General features: G+C 48.0%; 1 protein-coding gene across 3 annotated transcripts in view; it reads left to right on the top strand.

The window, feature by feature from the left end:
* Window positions 1-604: 604 nt before the first annotated feature.
* Window positions 605-16393, top strand: part of LOC309717860 (sodium bicarbonate cotransporter 3-like) — a 42308-nt gene continuing 26519 nt past the window's right edge. Inside the window, exon 1 of one of the 3 annotated variants that reach the window (XM_082552735.1) lies at window positions 605-813. In XM_082552735.1, coding sequence (XP_082408861.1) covers window positions 772-813 — 42 coding nt within the window. In that variant the 5' untranslated portion in view covers window positions 605-771. Of the gene's footprint in view, window positions 814-12801; window positions 13141-16393 lie in introns of those variants that run through there. The other 2 variants (XM_082552733.1, XM_082552734.1) reach the window with 2 other exon arrangements.

The following is a 16393-nucleotide window of genomic DNA, read 5'->3' as shown; positions in this document are numbered from 1 at the left end:
GCATGCATACATGTATACATGCATGCATGCATACATACATACATGCATACATACTGCTGCGTATGCGCAGCAGTGAGCAGCGTTTATAAATATTAATATTGGTTAAATCAGAGTTAGGAAGGAGAAGCATTCTGACCTTTCCCTTGAACGACCACAGCTCAAAAACTCCGCTAACGTGTAATAAAGTATAGGAAATATTAATATTCATCAGCAGAGGTCTGTACGACGAACTGTTATTACATGCTGTTTATTATTTATAATTCTGTTATACTGTCATTGATATCGTGTTTTATATTTAATAGTATTTATCATTTCGGCAGGTCGGAGGTACAGCGGGTGCACAGCGCAGGCTTTCCCTCTGAGACTTTACGATTACCGGTTTAAATGAAGGTAAAACTGCGCGGACTAGTCCGCTTTCTTCGCTGCTTGTTTTTACCGGATTCGTCGGAAAGTTTTCGTTAAAACCAACAAACTGAAGGGAACGCTCACGCTTTGTTACCGGCACGACTCCGCCCACTGCACGCTCCCGCTCGCCGATTGGTGGTAGTAAAACCACCGCCGCCACGTCATTGGAAAGCGGAACTGCCAGTCAAAAAGGGGCGGGACTTACAGCTGGAGTTAATATATTCCAGGCAGACGTAAAGTAGTGGCGGCGGAGAAGCCTTAAGAATAAAGAAGAAGGAGGCGGAGAAGGACCGGGAGCCGGCGGCTACTCTAAACTCGGATGATCCAGCAGCTCGCGGGTGAAAGGAAGAGGAACCTGCGCTGGAAATGGAGGAAGAGCGCGAACAGATGAGACCGCTCCTCACATCTGTAAGTTCCCCCTGAAGAGTACCTGTTAGCCGGCGGCTAGCGCCTCCTCCGCGGGCTCGGACGGCTCGCAGCCCGCGGAGAAGTTCTGGACCCAACATGGTGTCCACTGTCAGGGAAGCCTCCGGGCCGCCTCACCAGTCCCCGGTTGTCCCCGGGGAGGCCGCTCACCCGGCCGCAGACAAAAGGCTGGCAGCCGACCGCTTTTGTTTTTTAGGGACCACGCTGCTGCCAGGAAGTGAAGTAATGATGCGCGTTGGGCCAAACTGCATTCAAAAATAGGCTAATTATACGCGAACATGCTCCAGGCAGGTCTGTGAAGCCGCTGCAGTAACACAGAAGGGTGAATTTATCTGTGACGAAGTGAGCTTAAATTCGGCGTGCATCACATCCACACACGGGCTTTACTTTCTTTACTCTCCCCCTTCTTCTTCCGGCTTGTCGGTCTCTCTTCCCACCATCTCCAAACCCGAAATGTGCAGTTTTTACTCCTTTAAACAAGATTAAAATGTCCTTCTCGATAATCAAACTTATCCTTTCATGGCGACTGGAGAGTGCATTTAGGAAAGAGGGGCACGTGTCTACTGTGCGTGCGTGCACTGTGTTTGATTGCTGCCGATCGCACCGGGTAAAATTAGCCGTTTTTCCTATAGACTTTGGCGTAGGCTGCCCACCCCATCAGTTATATGTGGATAAAAAACGTTGATTTTAGGAATGAAGCCGTCAGGACCTGTCAGTTCATTCATACCGCGTGAGCCCCGGGCAGGACAGGCTTACCTCCCTCCTGTGGTACAGTCAGCAGGCCACGTGGAGATGAGTGTCTGTGTGTGGCGTGATTCACGTTTCGTTTGGAGGACACTGTAGCGATGCTGCGCCGTGACCGCTCTCTGTGGAGTGGACTTCATAGTGAGGCTGGACTTTCTTGGCTTGGAGCATCCTGCTCAGGAGGGCTGGATGCTGCCCTGCTGTTACCATGGAGACAGAACCTGAAGCAGGGTGTTTAACTGAACACGTCACCGATGGACCCTGCTGTCTGTCTGTGTGGAAAGGATGCTCAGACTCATCAAACAGCCAGGCGTCAACTCTCAGCTCGTGCTGTTGTTTCAGGTGTTTAGAGTTTTCTGACAGCTTGCCTCTTCGGGCTCGTCTCATGTTGAATGAGTCTGGTGTGTGACTGGACTGCAGGTGCCACAATGGAGGGTCAGATTTCTTTTATTCTGTTATGAATCCTGCAGCAACTTCGCTGTGCAATATTTCATGCATGTGATGCATTAAAAACACTCACTGCAGGACAAATGGACTTTGTGGTGACTTGTTGTTTGCAGACATGCTGGAGAACACTTTGATGATTCACGTACAAGTTTTTATGTCCTGTTCAGCTGGATAAAACATCTGGGACAGATGGTCTCTCAGAGCTCTGTAGTGTATAAACAGAGTCAGGTTTCATAAACGCTGAGAGGTATGTCATTCAACCCTCACAGCACAGAGCCATTTAAACCATTTACAGCTGAAGAGCGGCTGAGTCCTGTAAGCAAACGGTCCCACTTTTATTTAATTTGTTGTTGTGCATTCAAGTATATTTTTGCTGCCATGTGTGCAGACTGTGCTGCAACTAAAACACTTTCTGTGTAAACGACCATGAATTTTGTCTAAACTCCAAATGCAGGTAGAGTAACGGTTCGATAAACTTGTTTTGTGCGACGAGGCCCATCTGACCAATCAGGGCTGTCGGGGTCAACATCAGCAGGACGTACGTAAGCTGCTCTGTCAGCACATCTAACAGAGCAGGAGAAAGACTTCTTCAGTCGTCACGACGGGTCAGTTTGCTCTGTAGCACCATGTGCACGTCGTTCCAGTGCACGTTCCTGCTCCATGAGAGGATCCAGCTGCTGCAGTGCCTCTTAAACCTTCGGGCTCACCTGCCTGCGACCCAGATCAGCTTTCAGGTCTCATGTGATAAAGCAGCTCAGCCCTGCGTGACGTCAGGTTACTCCAGCCCAGTGCTTCGCGGGCCGGCGGTATCCCCGTTTCTAACATGTTTTCAGCCAAGTGTCCACCGACCAGAACACTTTGATCCACTAGGGTTCATCGTGTCGCCGCTCTGAGACGATGCTGTGCTTCACCGAGGAGCTTTAGTCTCGCTGGTAGAGAAGAGTCGGGCAGATATCTCGATGTCTGGCGTGTGACTGAACTGAGCATACGATGTGCTTCACATGTGTACAGCAGCAGGACACCCCGTGCTGTGTTATAATGGGTCTCTGTGGGAGCTGTGGCAGGCTCGCGGTGCACACACAGAGGATTCGTGTCAAACGCACAAGTCGTGTTGTTTCTCCTGAAACTGACTGTGAAAGATATCAAAGCTGCTTGTCAGTCATCAGAAGTCCCGGTGGCGTCTTGGTCACGTTCTGAAGTTTTGTTGAGGTTCTTGCAAAACTGCACGCCAAGTTTGCACCAAATATTCACGAGTGTGAAAAAGCTCTGTGTTGAGTAGCGTGTGCTCCAGTGTTAGCTTCAGGTAACTAATGAACGAGCACCTTTCTCCACTTCCCTCCGCCCTGTCTCGTGGCTCCTGTTCTAGTGCTGGATGTTCGCATCAAACACGGCCAAACTCCCAATAAGAGCTCCGACGTTTCTGCTCCTGGACCCGTGTGACGAAGAAAGAGGCGAGTCCTCTGTAACTGAGTCATACAAAGCTGCAAGAAAAGAAACGGGCCTGAAGATAAAGAGGTCCAGACTAAGAAGCCCTCACCTGCAGAGCGGGAGTCAAACTGAGCTGCAGATTTAAACATGAAACGCTGCGTCACGGCTCATAAAGCCTCTCCTGGTGAACCTGCAGGTTTGTACCCTCGACCTCCGGTGTTTGTGCGCGTCTTTGTCTCAGCAGATGTGATTCTTGTTTAATGTGCTGCTGACTTCCTGTCTGTGGAGGCTCCGGGGAAGCCGAGGTGCAACTTCATTGTAATGGGCCTCGGCTGCGAACAATGCGAAGGCCGTGTGGCGGCCACGGCGCTCCCATGGAGCAGGTTATCGTTGGTGCAGATGGAGGAGGAAGTGAAGGCGTCTGGCTCGGTGATATTCGACTCTTTGATCCAGAGCAGCAGCAGGTCCACACAGGTGGGGCCAGACCTGCGCCTGAGCCACAGCTGCTCCACGTATGAGCCACAGTCGGTGTTCACAGTGGGGCCTGAAAGGCTGAGGTGCTGTGTACGTGTGAACTCCTGGCAGGTCAGATTTCCCTGAGCTGTTTCTTTCCGCGGTGGCGGTGATGGCGTTCAGGTGTCGGCTTGCAGCTTTTGTTGCAGGTGTCCACATAGCTGCGAGAGAAAGGCTGCGCTGTGATTTCTGCCCGTGTTTACCGTCACACAGAGAAAGTTGGTCGTTCACGCGTGAGCGCAGACTCGCTCTGAATCGCCGGCACTCGTCTTACATTTGGGCGGCTGGACGTCGTAGGGAGGCAGCAGGTTAGCGACTGGAGAGAATCACGCTCCAAAGATTTTCCTCCTAACTAGGTCATGGTGCACCTGAGGGACTCGTGCTGACATCAGCAGACTCGTCCTCGGGAGGCTCCACGCTCTCCGGTGGGCAGTTAGAGCGAAACCCGGCAGGAAACTCCGTCTGCAGGGAGTTTCCTGTATTACTATAGATGCACTGATGCAGACTGACTCACTTCAATTTTATGCTGCGTGGAGAAGAAGCCCTCAAAGGAAAGAGGAAAGTTTGCGACGTGGAGGTGGGTGTAGGCCTCGCTCACACAGGCGCACAGACCGTACGGGGAGTGTTGGTTGGAGGTTGTTGGAGGTGAAGTCGCTGCAGACGGGGTGCTGCTGATGCAGCTGTGGTGCCACACAGACTGTAAATCCTCCGTGCTTTAATAGAAATGTGGCGCCACCGTGTCAGTGCCGCGTTATCGGCCACATAAACGTGTCTTTCCAGGAGGCTGAAGAAAGTCTCATGTTTGCTTTAGATTATTTCCATCTTGTGAAATAAGAAATACAAATTTGTGCCGATTAGATAAACCGCCAGAGACGAACGCTTTTACTCTTGATCTACGAAACGTTTGGAGGTTTGGTTTTGTGGAGGAAACGTGGTGCTCACAGCGTGGAATATAATCCAGAGTATTCAGGTTGTGACCGATAACCTTTGATGATATCAGGTGATGCATCTCAGTCTGAGCTGGTTGGTGTGAAATAAATTCTGGTGACTTTACTGGACAGGTGTGATAATTAATGAAGAGGATGAAGAGTAGTAACTGATGATGAACATGAAAGAGGGACGGAGGATCAGGGAGCAGCAGTGTGGAGGGTGGTGCACAAAGTGTGTGACGACAGCGGTGAGGTGTGGAGTAGGAGTGACGGACGAGGACTCTCTGTGGATGAGGACGCTGGGAGAGTAGAGAGCAGGTGGAGCAGAAGCCCGGAGAGGTGGAGGTCTGCTCCGGAGAGAACGGGGATGAAAGTCAGAAGCAGTCATTCGTGTGTGAATGAGAGGGAGGCGGGTGGAGAGGTGTAGCTGGTGGAGGTCGACCATCCGAACCTCTGCTCCTGCCTGTTCTTCGTCGCTCGTCTCCACAGCGCCCCCTGCTGTGTCCTTTATTTCTACGCCTTTACTCCCCGCGGAGCCGTCTGTCTTTAAAGAGAGAAGTCTGATTTCACAGAAATTGCTGGAACTCATTTCCAGATGTGAAGCGTGTAGAGAGAGGCATCCTGGGTAATTAAGTGGCGTTCGGGGCTCAGGTGGTGGTGCGTCGCCCCCTAATTACAGTCCTGATGGTTCAGTGGCAGCTCTGATTGGAGGAATGGCGTCCGTGTGGCCTCGAGCCGGGTCGTGTAGGAGGAAGCTGCTGCTGATTTGCCTCCACGTGGGCGTGTTTTCCTGCTCGCATTTCTGATCGTTTCACTGTGAGACGCGCTGCCTCCTCAGGCCGGGAGCGAGGGTGAGTTTAAAGCTTTGGAGATGTGGGAGCAGCAGATGTGTCGCATTTCATTCCTCAACACGTTCAGCTGTAACTACACCAGCTAAAACAACTAAAACATGATGCTACCTCTTTACTTCTTTGTTTTCTTTGCTAAACAATTCTGGAATTTGTACATGCATGTATCTTAACCCTTTAAGACCGACCATAGAACCAAGTCCGCCAGAGTTTATGTTATATTTTTACATGCTGTGGAGACATTTTTGGAGCATTTCAAGTTGCTATACATCAATACAACCATTACAGCCTAAATTTTAATAATATGTCTGCATTAAGTGCATAGTAATTACATAAAATGCAAAAAAGTGCAATAAACTACAAAAATATTGAAAATCGTTTTTTTAACATATATTTCTAGTTACAGAAATTTTAGAGGCTTGTCCCTCAAAACTGTAAATACAAAAAAGTTGCACAAACTAGTTTCCCACCACAGGAAATTTATTTTACGTGTCTTCATAGTTTTATTTTTGAAATACACCAATTTTTATACACTGCAGGAAAAACGAAAATAAATATTATAGTGCAAATTTGCAAAAATAACAGCATATGCATCAAAATAAACTATTTCCAGCAGTGCAATATGAGTCCTAAGCATCCGAGAAATGACACAGAAAGTCATAAAGTCAAACATAACTTTTTAAAACACCAGTATAGGCTCATAAGGCCACGATGGTAAAAAACTACATTTCCGCAAAATGACATCACTTCCGGTTTCGGGCAGGTCATGGCGGATATGCGATAGTTCGCTGATGGATGTAGGAAGTGTTACACACAGCTGATCGGATCGGCAAAGCATGTTTCCGGAATATTATGTTTTTGTTGCTGCAAGTGCTTTTATGCAGTTTTTGCAAAGCTATATGTGGAAGGAAACTGTGACCGAGGACAAGCTGATGGCATCAGATGTAAGTACAACTCCTCCGGTTTCATATGCAAAACAAATGATTGCGCTAGCTTACGTGGTTGCAGAGCTACCGGGATTTAAAAATAGTTACGCAAAACGGAGCGTGCTGGTCCGACCGGCTTTAAAGGGTTAAATATAGTTTCCCCGGTGTTTAACAGCGGTGCATGGATCAGCTGCCTCACCTGCTCCTCTCATGAGCTCCGCCTATCAGCAAGGTTATTATCGTTAACAAAAACTAACGAAATAACGAAAACTAGAAGTGAAAAAACATTTTCGTTAACGGAAATAAAAATAAAAACAAAAAAGGAAAACTAACTAAAACTGTAATGAGTGTTCACAAAACTAACTAAAATTAACTGAATTTATAGCAAAAATGTGTTTAGTTTCATTGATGTGTGCGTGTCCTACAATAGTCGAGGGTGAAAATGAAGTTTAGTTTCCAGATTTTTTCTTGCTGTGTCTCATTATGCCAGCAGGTGGCAGCACGTTAGTCGAGTCGTCTGTGTCGCTGCTCCGCCCACGCGCAGAATCATGTCAGGAAAAGTCGGGAGAAAGCGCCAGAGTCCAATTTGGGATTACTTTGAATATGACTGTGTTTTGGATAAAGCAAGTGTCTTGTAGTGGAAAGAGACAAATTATGAGGGACATTTCTAAAGGGGAAGAAATCCCACAAACCTTAAAATGCACTTGAAAAGCTCACACAAGAAGGCTAACCTAGCTTAGCTTGAGAAGGGAGCACACTCAACCCTCATCCCAGAAAACAGAAGCTAACCCAGGCAAGGCAGCGTGATGCATCCCGAGACAACAGGACGGGGACATCTACACAACTGTGTGAGTCAATTGCCTTCACAAAGTTTATCAATTCACTTGAACCAAAATTAGGAACACCCGGTGCTGCAAGAGCTAATAGTCTCATTGGGGCCAAGATATACATTTTATAGTTGCCTGGTATCATTGGTTGTTCATCTGCCTTTGTTTATTTATTTATTTATTTATTTATTTATTTAAAGAACCCATAGGTGGGAATGTGAGTTGTCTGTCTCTGCGTGTTAGCCCTGCGACAGACAGGCGACCTGTGCAGGGTATGGTAGCTGGAATAGCAACATAAGATAAGATAAGATAAGATAACTCTTTATTGTCATTGCACAGTCATACATAGTACAGTAGTACAATGAAATTGGAAAAACTGTCCTACGTCGGCACTACATATAACACAACACGACACGATATGACACATCACAACGTAACAAACAACACAACACAACACAGTATATTAACTTAGTATAAAAAAGAAGAATAAGTGTATGTGTATTGCACACTGTTATTATTGCACATTAATTATTATTGCACCTTGTTATAAATATAAATATTATTGTTATCGTTTTAAACATTGTTACCTCCCCCTAAAAAGTCCAGGGAGGTATCCAGTCAGGTCAGCTATTTACATTGATCAGGGCTATTGCCCTGTTGTAAAAGCTGTCCTTGAGTCTATTTGTTCGGGACCTCAGCAGCCTGAACCTCCTGCCAGACGGCAGCAGCTTAAACACCCGGTGTCCTGGGTGTGTGCAGTCCCGTAGGATGCTGCGTGCCCTCTTGAGACAGCGAGTGCTGTACAGGTCCTTCAGGGAGGGAAGAGGATGTCCAATGATTTTTTTGGGCCATGTTGATGACCCTCTGGAGTGCCTTTCTGTGTGCTGTGGTGCAGCTGGAGAATCACACACCGATGCAATATGTCAGCACACTTTCAATGGAGCAGCGGTAGAAGACGGTCAGCAGCTCCTTCTTCAGGTCCATTTTTCTGAGGATTCTCAGAAAGTGGAGACGCTGTTGGGCCTTCTTTAAGACCGCAGAGGTGTTAGAGCTCCATTGGAGGTCTGTGTCTATGTGCACACCCAGAAACTTGAAACTGGAGACCCTTTCCACGCACTCCCCGTTGATGCTGACAGGCTGCAGCTCGGACTTCCTCCTTCTGAAGTCAACTACCAGTTCTTTTGTTTTGGTGGTATTGAGGTCCAGGTTGTTGTCTGCACACCAATCTGACAGCCAACATACCCAAGGATGAGCAGAAGAGCATGACTGATATGATGAAACTGGGATTTTGTTGCACTTAATTATTGCAAACAACTAAAACTATAACTGAAACTAATCAAAACTATACTGAAACTAATCAAAACTATACTGAAACTAAGGATTTTCAAAAAACTATAAACTAAACTAGCAAACAATTGGTAAAAACTAATTAAAACTGATATAAAATTGAAAATCTGAAGACAAAACTAAATAAAAATAAAAACTAGAGAAAATTGCAAAACTATTAAAACCCTGCCTATCAGTTCTCCACCCTTGTCATGTTCTAGCTAGAGCGCCCCCTGCAGCTCACAGGAAACTCAAACTGAACACTGCGCTGCAGCAGCCTGGCTGTAAGGACTGAAACAAGAGAATCCACCCCGGAGACTAAACTGACTTAAAAACCAAAGGTCAAAACGAAAGAGAGAAATAAACTATAATCACTATAACAGGAAGGCAGCGACTGAACCTTCAAAATAAGAGTGAGCGGCGTTTTCCAGACATCAGGTGATCACACCGTTGTCTTAGATGGTCGAAGGAGATGAAAACGATGCATCATGATGTCATAAAGCGATTCAACAATCGTATTTATCTGCACAAACCCACCAGCAGGGGGCAGCGTCTGGCTGAGCTCAGTGAGCTGTGAAGCTGCGATCTGCTGTCCTGACTCTGAGGAGGCGTTTGCAGGAACGATCCCAGCTGGGAACTCGTTATTCTCATTATTCCCACATCACGGTCGAGCGTCACGTTCGTCTGTTTCTTTCTGACTTCCTGTTATAGAAGCCACATTGAAACAGAAGAATGGAGGTCCAGCCTTGGTCATCCCTCACAGGCAGACACACATGCCGCCATAACACAATCATGTCACATTTCCGCACTGCGGGGGCCACTCCTCCTCCTCGGACTCACTGAGGCTTTGTTCTGCCATGGCGCCTGATGGTGTCTGAAAGTTAACAGAGCGAACCGCTGCGTGCTGACGTCAGCAGTCGCGTGCAACGATGCATCGGTGGCCACAAGTTTGAATGTGAATGGGAAGCATTTGATCTTTGGGGAACAAAGTATGTGTGTGTATGTGTGTGTGTGTGTGTGTGTGTGTGTGTGTGGTGTGAATTTTCCCACAGTTGCTGATGTGTTTAGTAAATGCTGCTGCAGTCCAGATGTTTTTCCTCCCTGCTGGTTCTCCTAATATGGCAGCATCAGCACAGACTCTCTGGTCTCAGGGGAGGTGTGTGTGTGTGTGTGTGTGTGTGTGTGTGTGTGTGTGTGTGTGTGTGTGTGTGTGTGTGTGTGTGTGTGTGTGTGTGTGTGTGTGTGTGTGTGTGTGTGTGTGTGTGTGTGTGTGTGTGTGTGTGTCATTATATTTTCATTGCAAAGATTTCCAAAAACATTCTTCCTCCCTGTTGCACTTCCTCTTTCTTTCTCTCTTTGCTGGAATCATAGCTGAAGCCTGCAGCAGGTTGTGGAGCTTGAGCTTCAAACTTAAATGTTTTCATGCATAAAAGAACATTCGCTCCATGTTCCCTTCTTTCATACTTTTGCCGTATTATTTTTCATCCTGCTGCTTGGTTAATGACGGGTTCTTAGCAGCCAGGAAGCGGCGGCTGGCCGTTATCAGCTGTAGAAACCAAAACTGATACAAGAACATTAAATGTCATGATCTCCAATATAAAGATACAATAAGACATAATAAAATAAACAGGTATTTTTTTAACGTAAATAAATAATGATTCAATAAAATCAGCAGAAAGCCTGTTTAAATAAAAGCGCTTAAACCTGCTCTTTGTGACGGCGCCTCAGGTGGACGTCAGAGGAACTGCAGCTCCGATTGAACAAAGTCCCAGTTTAAGACCCCAAAAAGTCATGGTCCCAGTTTGAAGGACAAATATCTGCCACCGTTCTTCATGTGGGTGTTTGTAGCACGTACATGTATGTGTATTTCCACATGCTGCTCAGCGCCTCTGCTGTGGGGCCTTAAGGGCAGATTTGAACCACCTGACCTGCTCTGTTCCTTTGTGCCAGCGCAGCTCGTCTCTCCTTAAGTAATCCGAGTCCCATGGGACCGTTTGCCGTTCCTCCTGTTGTCTTCCGACCTTTGACCTCGCTCTACGGTTGCTTTTTAATCTCGGTGATGCAGGAAGCCGATTCTCCTGACCTGGGAGTCCCTGTGGGAGAGTCGGGGTGGGTAAATTCGATTTGCTCGCAGGGAGAATCGGCAGCGCTGGAAAGAGTAAATGAAGCCGTCTCGTGTTTCTCAGCATGGACAGCGTCCCGTTTCACCACCGGGACGGCATTCAGCCTGGAGTTTTGCATCTGAAAACAATAAATGGAGCGATACTGCGTACGTGCCTCTGAGGCCACACCAGTTCTTTTCCACTCAGCTCAGGAATTCTAATGAGAACCGAGAACAAGCTGCTGCATGAACACATCAACACATGACCAAGGAGCTTTTACATTTCCTCCACAATGCACTCATCTGGCCTCTGACAACCACAAGTGGCCGACTCGGCCACGTGACCAGAGCAGAGAAACTCCACATGTGAAATGGAAACAGACTTTCCTGACTTCCTCACTTCTCGGCCTTAAACGCAGTGACCAGCTTCCCTGCTGCCGTGCTCCTCTCAGCAGCTCACGCTCGTCTTTTAAGGTCAGTAAAGGATCGTCAGCTGACCCCACGGCTCGTCTCGCCACAGAGGGTTTCCTCCCATGCATGTCGTCTCTGCCCTACAGGCAGCTGCTTTTAGTTTGAGAGGAACTCATTTGAAAAGCTTCCTCACACAGACAGTGGACTGGTGGAGCCCAAAAACTGGGACGACAGAGGGAGAAATGCTGGACCGAACGAGACTCTGAGCATTAGGCTGAGACAGTAAATCAGAGTTTTGTCAGAAGCACCACACCCTGCACTTCCCCCAGCATCCAGCAGGGGCTCCAGCGGGCTCAGGCCCCACGTTAAACATGTGTACAGCCTGATACCAACTGTTGGGTCTCTGTGGATCAGCTGTCCCCAACCCCCGGGTCATGGTCCGGGCCGTGAGAGTTGAGACTCGGTCGTGAAATTTTATGGTTTTCAGGGTTTTAATCGTGTGCTCGGTCTCCCTGGGTCTCTCCCGTGTTGTAGTTGTGCGTCTTATTTTGAAAGAAATATTTATGTGTTGCCATAGCGACCTGAGAGCATTAAGGGGCTGAGCGGAGGACGCTGCTAATAAAGTTACACAATCACACAGCAAATTTGCGTTTATTATTATATTTACAAAACCCCACAGTGTTTGTCTCGGTTGTTGTATTTATCCGCCACACCGGAAAGGCCGCAATGCTGTGGACGATTCCCAGCTTGTCCCTGTATTTTCTAACTCGCCTGCTTAAAGGCTTAAAGTTTGCATTGTGACTGGCAGCAGCCAACAGCCTGCACTGTGGACTTTGTGACAAACTGCCTAAACTAACAAGAACTAGTTTCAACTTGCACCTCTTTATATAATTGAATAAATGGGGATGTATATGTGTTTATCTTTTCAGTAACGATGTATTGAATTGAATATGTTTGTTATTTGTGCAGCTTCACAGCAGTGACCTGAGGCGGTTGTTTCAACTATGAGGAGTTTGTAACATAACGACTTGTCATGTAAATTCATTAAATAAACAAATCATAAATACATAAGGAAATAAATGCGCTAGACAATAAAATAATATGGAAATAAAAAATGGGAAGTGGCAACTTTAAAGAAGTAAAACGTAATTACAGGCGTCAGTAAGCGTACAGCAGTAAGTACAGGAGGTGAATCATTAGAGGCGTAATCATCTTATTTGGTTCATTTCATGTTGATTTGAACATCTGTGACTATAAAGGAGTCTCGTGTGTGTGACCTCTGACCTGGAAGGTAAACACTGCGGGTACGGACGTGTCGGGGTGGAAAACGGGGCGGCTGAGGCCGGTTTCAGGTCAGCAGTTTCAGTTTGCTCTCGCTCTGTTTGCCTTTTTTTCCTGCTCAGAAATGTGGATGACGCCTCTGTCAGCAGATGCCCCGCCTCCTTTTTTTCAGTGTTTTTTTTTTTTTTTCTTGCTGTGTTTGCAGACTTCCAGGCTGGCTGCTTGCTCAGTGAAGCAACAGCTCTGCTATAAATACTTGAATCGTATCCGAGGCTCTGCTGGCAGCTCGCTGTCTGGATTCACTTACTGTCCCGGGGACACTCGCACATCCACGCTGTGTTCGAGCTGCAGACGTACAGACCTGGTGGATTTGATTTTCACAGCTCTGTGGGACACTTCCACCACAGTTTTTCTCTCGTGTGGCAGGATTTCTTTGACCCTGAGGAGTCTGTGTTTTTGGACTGAGCAGCTATGGGAGACTTCTGGGGAGACATTGCCAGTCAGAGGGTGGCCCGGGCCATGTCTCTGGTATGTATCTGCTTATAGAAGCAGTTTCTGTTTCACGTCATCAGATTGAAAAGTGGGTTTCTGATGTTGATAGTCGGGCAGCTTCTCCTTTGGTCGGCTGTTCGTGGTTGTGACTGAGCTCTGAGCAAAGGTGACGAGCGTTAGTGGTTTCCATGTGTCTGTTGGTCGCGCAGCGTTGAAGGAAATGAGTTTAACAGGAAAAGAGCTGAAAGCGTGTGTGCAACAGCGACAACACAAATGGCAACATCCTGCCTCTGCACACACGCAGTGTCGATCGTAGCCCAGACTCCGCTCTGATGTTTAGAGTCCACCGGCCGCTGCATCGGCGACCGGCCGACTGCTCTGCATCTAAACGCAGCATCATCTGGCCACATCTGTTTTGCACGGTATACGCTCACAGGTACCGGCTCACCTTCAGCTCGAGCCGTCGGTGGACAGGATTCATCCTCAGGAAGCAGATCTCTCCTGATCTCGCCCTCGTCTGGTGACATGGGCGTCTCTCGCCGTGTAGCTGAGCTACAGAACAGAAGAAAAGCTGCGTAAGCGCCGGCTCTCGTAATGTTTCCCCGTCTTTGTGTGAGGCGCACAAGTGCAGTCAGACTGCAATGATGGACCCAGCTGAGGTTACCACATGTCGGTTTGTAACTCTGACCCCTCGTGGCTGCTGCGCACGTGAAGCCCCACACAGAAGTGACGCAGTCAAAGGTAAGAGGTCATGCTCGTGGGGAATGACGCGCTGGATGTTTTGTACTGCCTCGCTCTCTAAAGCTGAAAGCCGATCTTGAAGTGTGAGCAATGTTCTCGATCCTTCGGGGACGATTTATATTTTTACAAGCCTTGAAGTGAAAGTTTGTGTATTGGCTCCGCTCCGGTGTCCAGGATCCAGAGTTCATCTCTGAGGTCAGAAGGTCAGACCTGGCCGTCTCCTCCAGGTCTCTGCAGTGCTGATTTCCACCGAGGGCCGGGCGATCGAGTTTAGTTTGAGTCTGGACGCCGCAGCTGGAAGCGGCGGCTGTGTTTTCAGTGTGTGTGCTCGGTGAGGAAAGAAGGGAGCCTCGTCTTTTCCTTCCTTTAAGTTTAGTGTAAATTAGTAGAAAGTCCTTTCACTCTTACACACAGGACAGTTTATTAGCAGCTGGAGCAGCTGACGTCATGGTGTAAGGCCAATAACCTCCTCCTCAACACTTCAAAAACCAAAGAACTCATAATAGACTTCAGAAGGAAAAAGGCAGAGATCCAACCACTATTCATAAATGGGGACTGTGTAGAAAGGGTGGCAAGCTTCCGCTTCCTGGGAGTCAATATAGAGGAGAACCTTTCCTGGAGTGTGAACACCTCCGAGCTGCTGAAAAAGGCCCAACAGAGACTGTACTTCCTGAGAATTCTCAGGAGGAATAACATCACACAGAGACTGCTGGTGTCCTTCTACAGAGCCACCATTGAGAGTGTTCTAACTTACTGCATATGCATCTGGTACACTAGCTGCACAGGGGCTCAGAGGAAAGCACTCCAAGGGATCATTAACACCGCCCAAAAGATCACTGGCTGCCCTCTCCCCACACTGGAAGTTCTACACAACGCCCACTGTTTTAAAAAGGCCCAAAACATCATAAAAGACACCTCACATCCTGGCCACTCCCTGTTCGAACTGTTGCCCTCAGGCAGACGGTACAGGGCAATCAGAGCAAGGACTAATAGACTCAAACACACACATACATCACCACGGTAACTGAACCGGCTCTTATACAACACTTGTACGTACAACCACAGCATCAGTGGTGCAGGCCGGTGGCGTGGTGGGTCGCGGTGAGCCCCACGATACAAACGGAGCATCATTTAAACTTGCGGACCAGCGTCTTCTGATTGGCTGCTTCCAGTAGGATAACACACAACTTCACCAAACTCTGATCAGGCCAGCTGATGGATGTTGCAACAGCTGTGCGATGATGTCATATCGACGTGGACCAGTCTCTGAGGAGCACGAGTATAGTGTAACTAATAATGTGGCCGGCGAGTGTATATTTGTCAGCTGAGGTCAACTTTGCAGCCGAGCCTGTAAATGAACACACCTGACACCCCCCCCCCCCCCCCCCCCCCTCGGTTCACTTCCCAGAAGCAGCTCTGAGAGTTTCGTAGCTTCTCAGATGTTGTGAAAGAGAAGAAGAGTCCACGTGTGTGCGCTTCCTGTGGGCCGATGTGGCATTGGCAGCGTGCGCTAACAGTGTTTGTAATGACAGGAAACAGGAACCTGTGTGTGTGTGTGTGTGTGTGTGTGTGTGTGTGTGTGTGTGTGTGTGTGTGTGTGTGTGTGTGCGCGCGCGATCTATCTTTAACCCTGCTGAACCGGATGGATCTGTCGCTCTGCTCTCAGGCACTTGCAGCTTATTTGGACCGAGAGCTGCAGGCGTGTACGCTTTCACCACATCAGGCTTGGGAGGCTCCTCCTCCTCGTATGTTTGGGTCTGTCAGCGCCTCAGATCTGTTCCTGCGGGGCGTCCAGCTCTTACTATAAATAAACACAAACATTTTACTGCCGCGCCCCTGACCGCGCTGCCGCGTCGTATCCACTGACAGCAGAGCTCCGACGTAACCACTAAAGTAACCAAATTGTTGTTTTCCCGGGAAATTTAAAGTAACAATGTAACTAAACAGCTAACCCTTGAGCAGTAACCATAGTAACACTGGTCCTGACATGAGATGTCACACCTGCGACGACGTTGGTCTTCCTGTTATCAGTAACTCGTCCTCTGTTTCTCAGCCCAAAGTGACGACACCTGGCTCTTACTCTCAGACATGTTCGGGCTTGTTGTGTTTCTGAATGTCGATGTGTGTTGTTGCTATAGCTGCAACGATATCATGAGCATCATATGCTGTACGATCATATCTGTACAGTAATGGCACGGCTGTGATGGAGCACTCTTAGGGATCTGAAGCGTTCGCTCCGAGTTTAAACGATAAACCGTTGGAGAGCGGCCATCTTTGTCGTCACTTGCCGGCCTCACAGTGACAGCAGGTCAGTGAGAGGCAGGACGTTAGCTGTTAGGTTTGTAGCTTGAACCTATTCGCTGGAACGTTAAGACAATATAATTACACTGCAAGCAAGACGCAAGTAGGCAAACTTCTTCATGTTACTCGTGCACGGGAGAGAACCAGACAGAGCGCCGTTCCTTCGCTTGACCCCAGTAGCTCTCGTCCGTCCTCCCATACACTGTCCTTTTATTGAGGTTACATGAATATGCATAGGTTCATTAAC

This window comes from Aulonocara stuartgranti (genome assembly GCF_965226115.1).
Source record: "Aulonocara stuartgranti genome assembly, chromosome: 11".
NCBI lineage: Eukaryota > Metazoa > Chordata > Actinopteri > Cichliformes > Cichlidae > Aulonocara > Aulonocara stuartgranti.
This window is presented reverse-complemented; position numbering and strand designations above follow the sequence as displayed.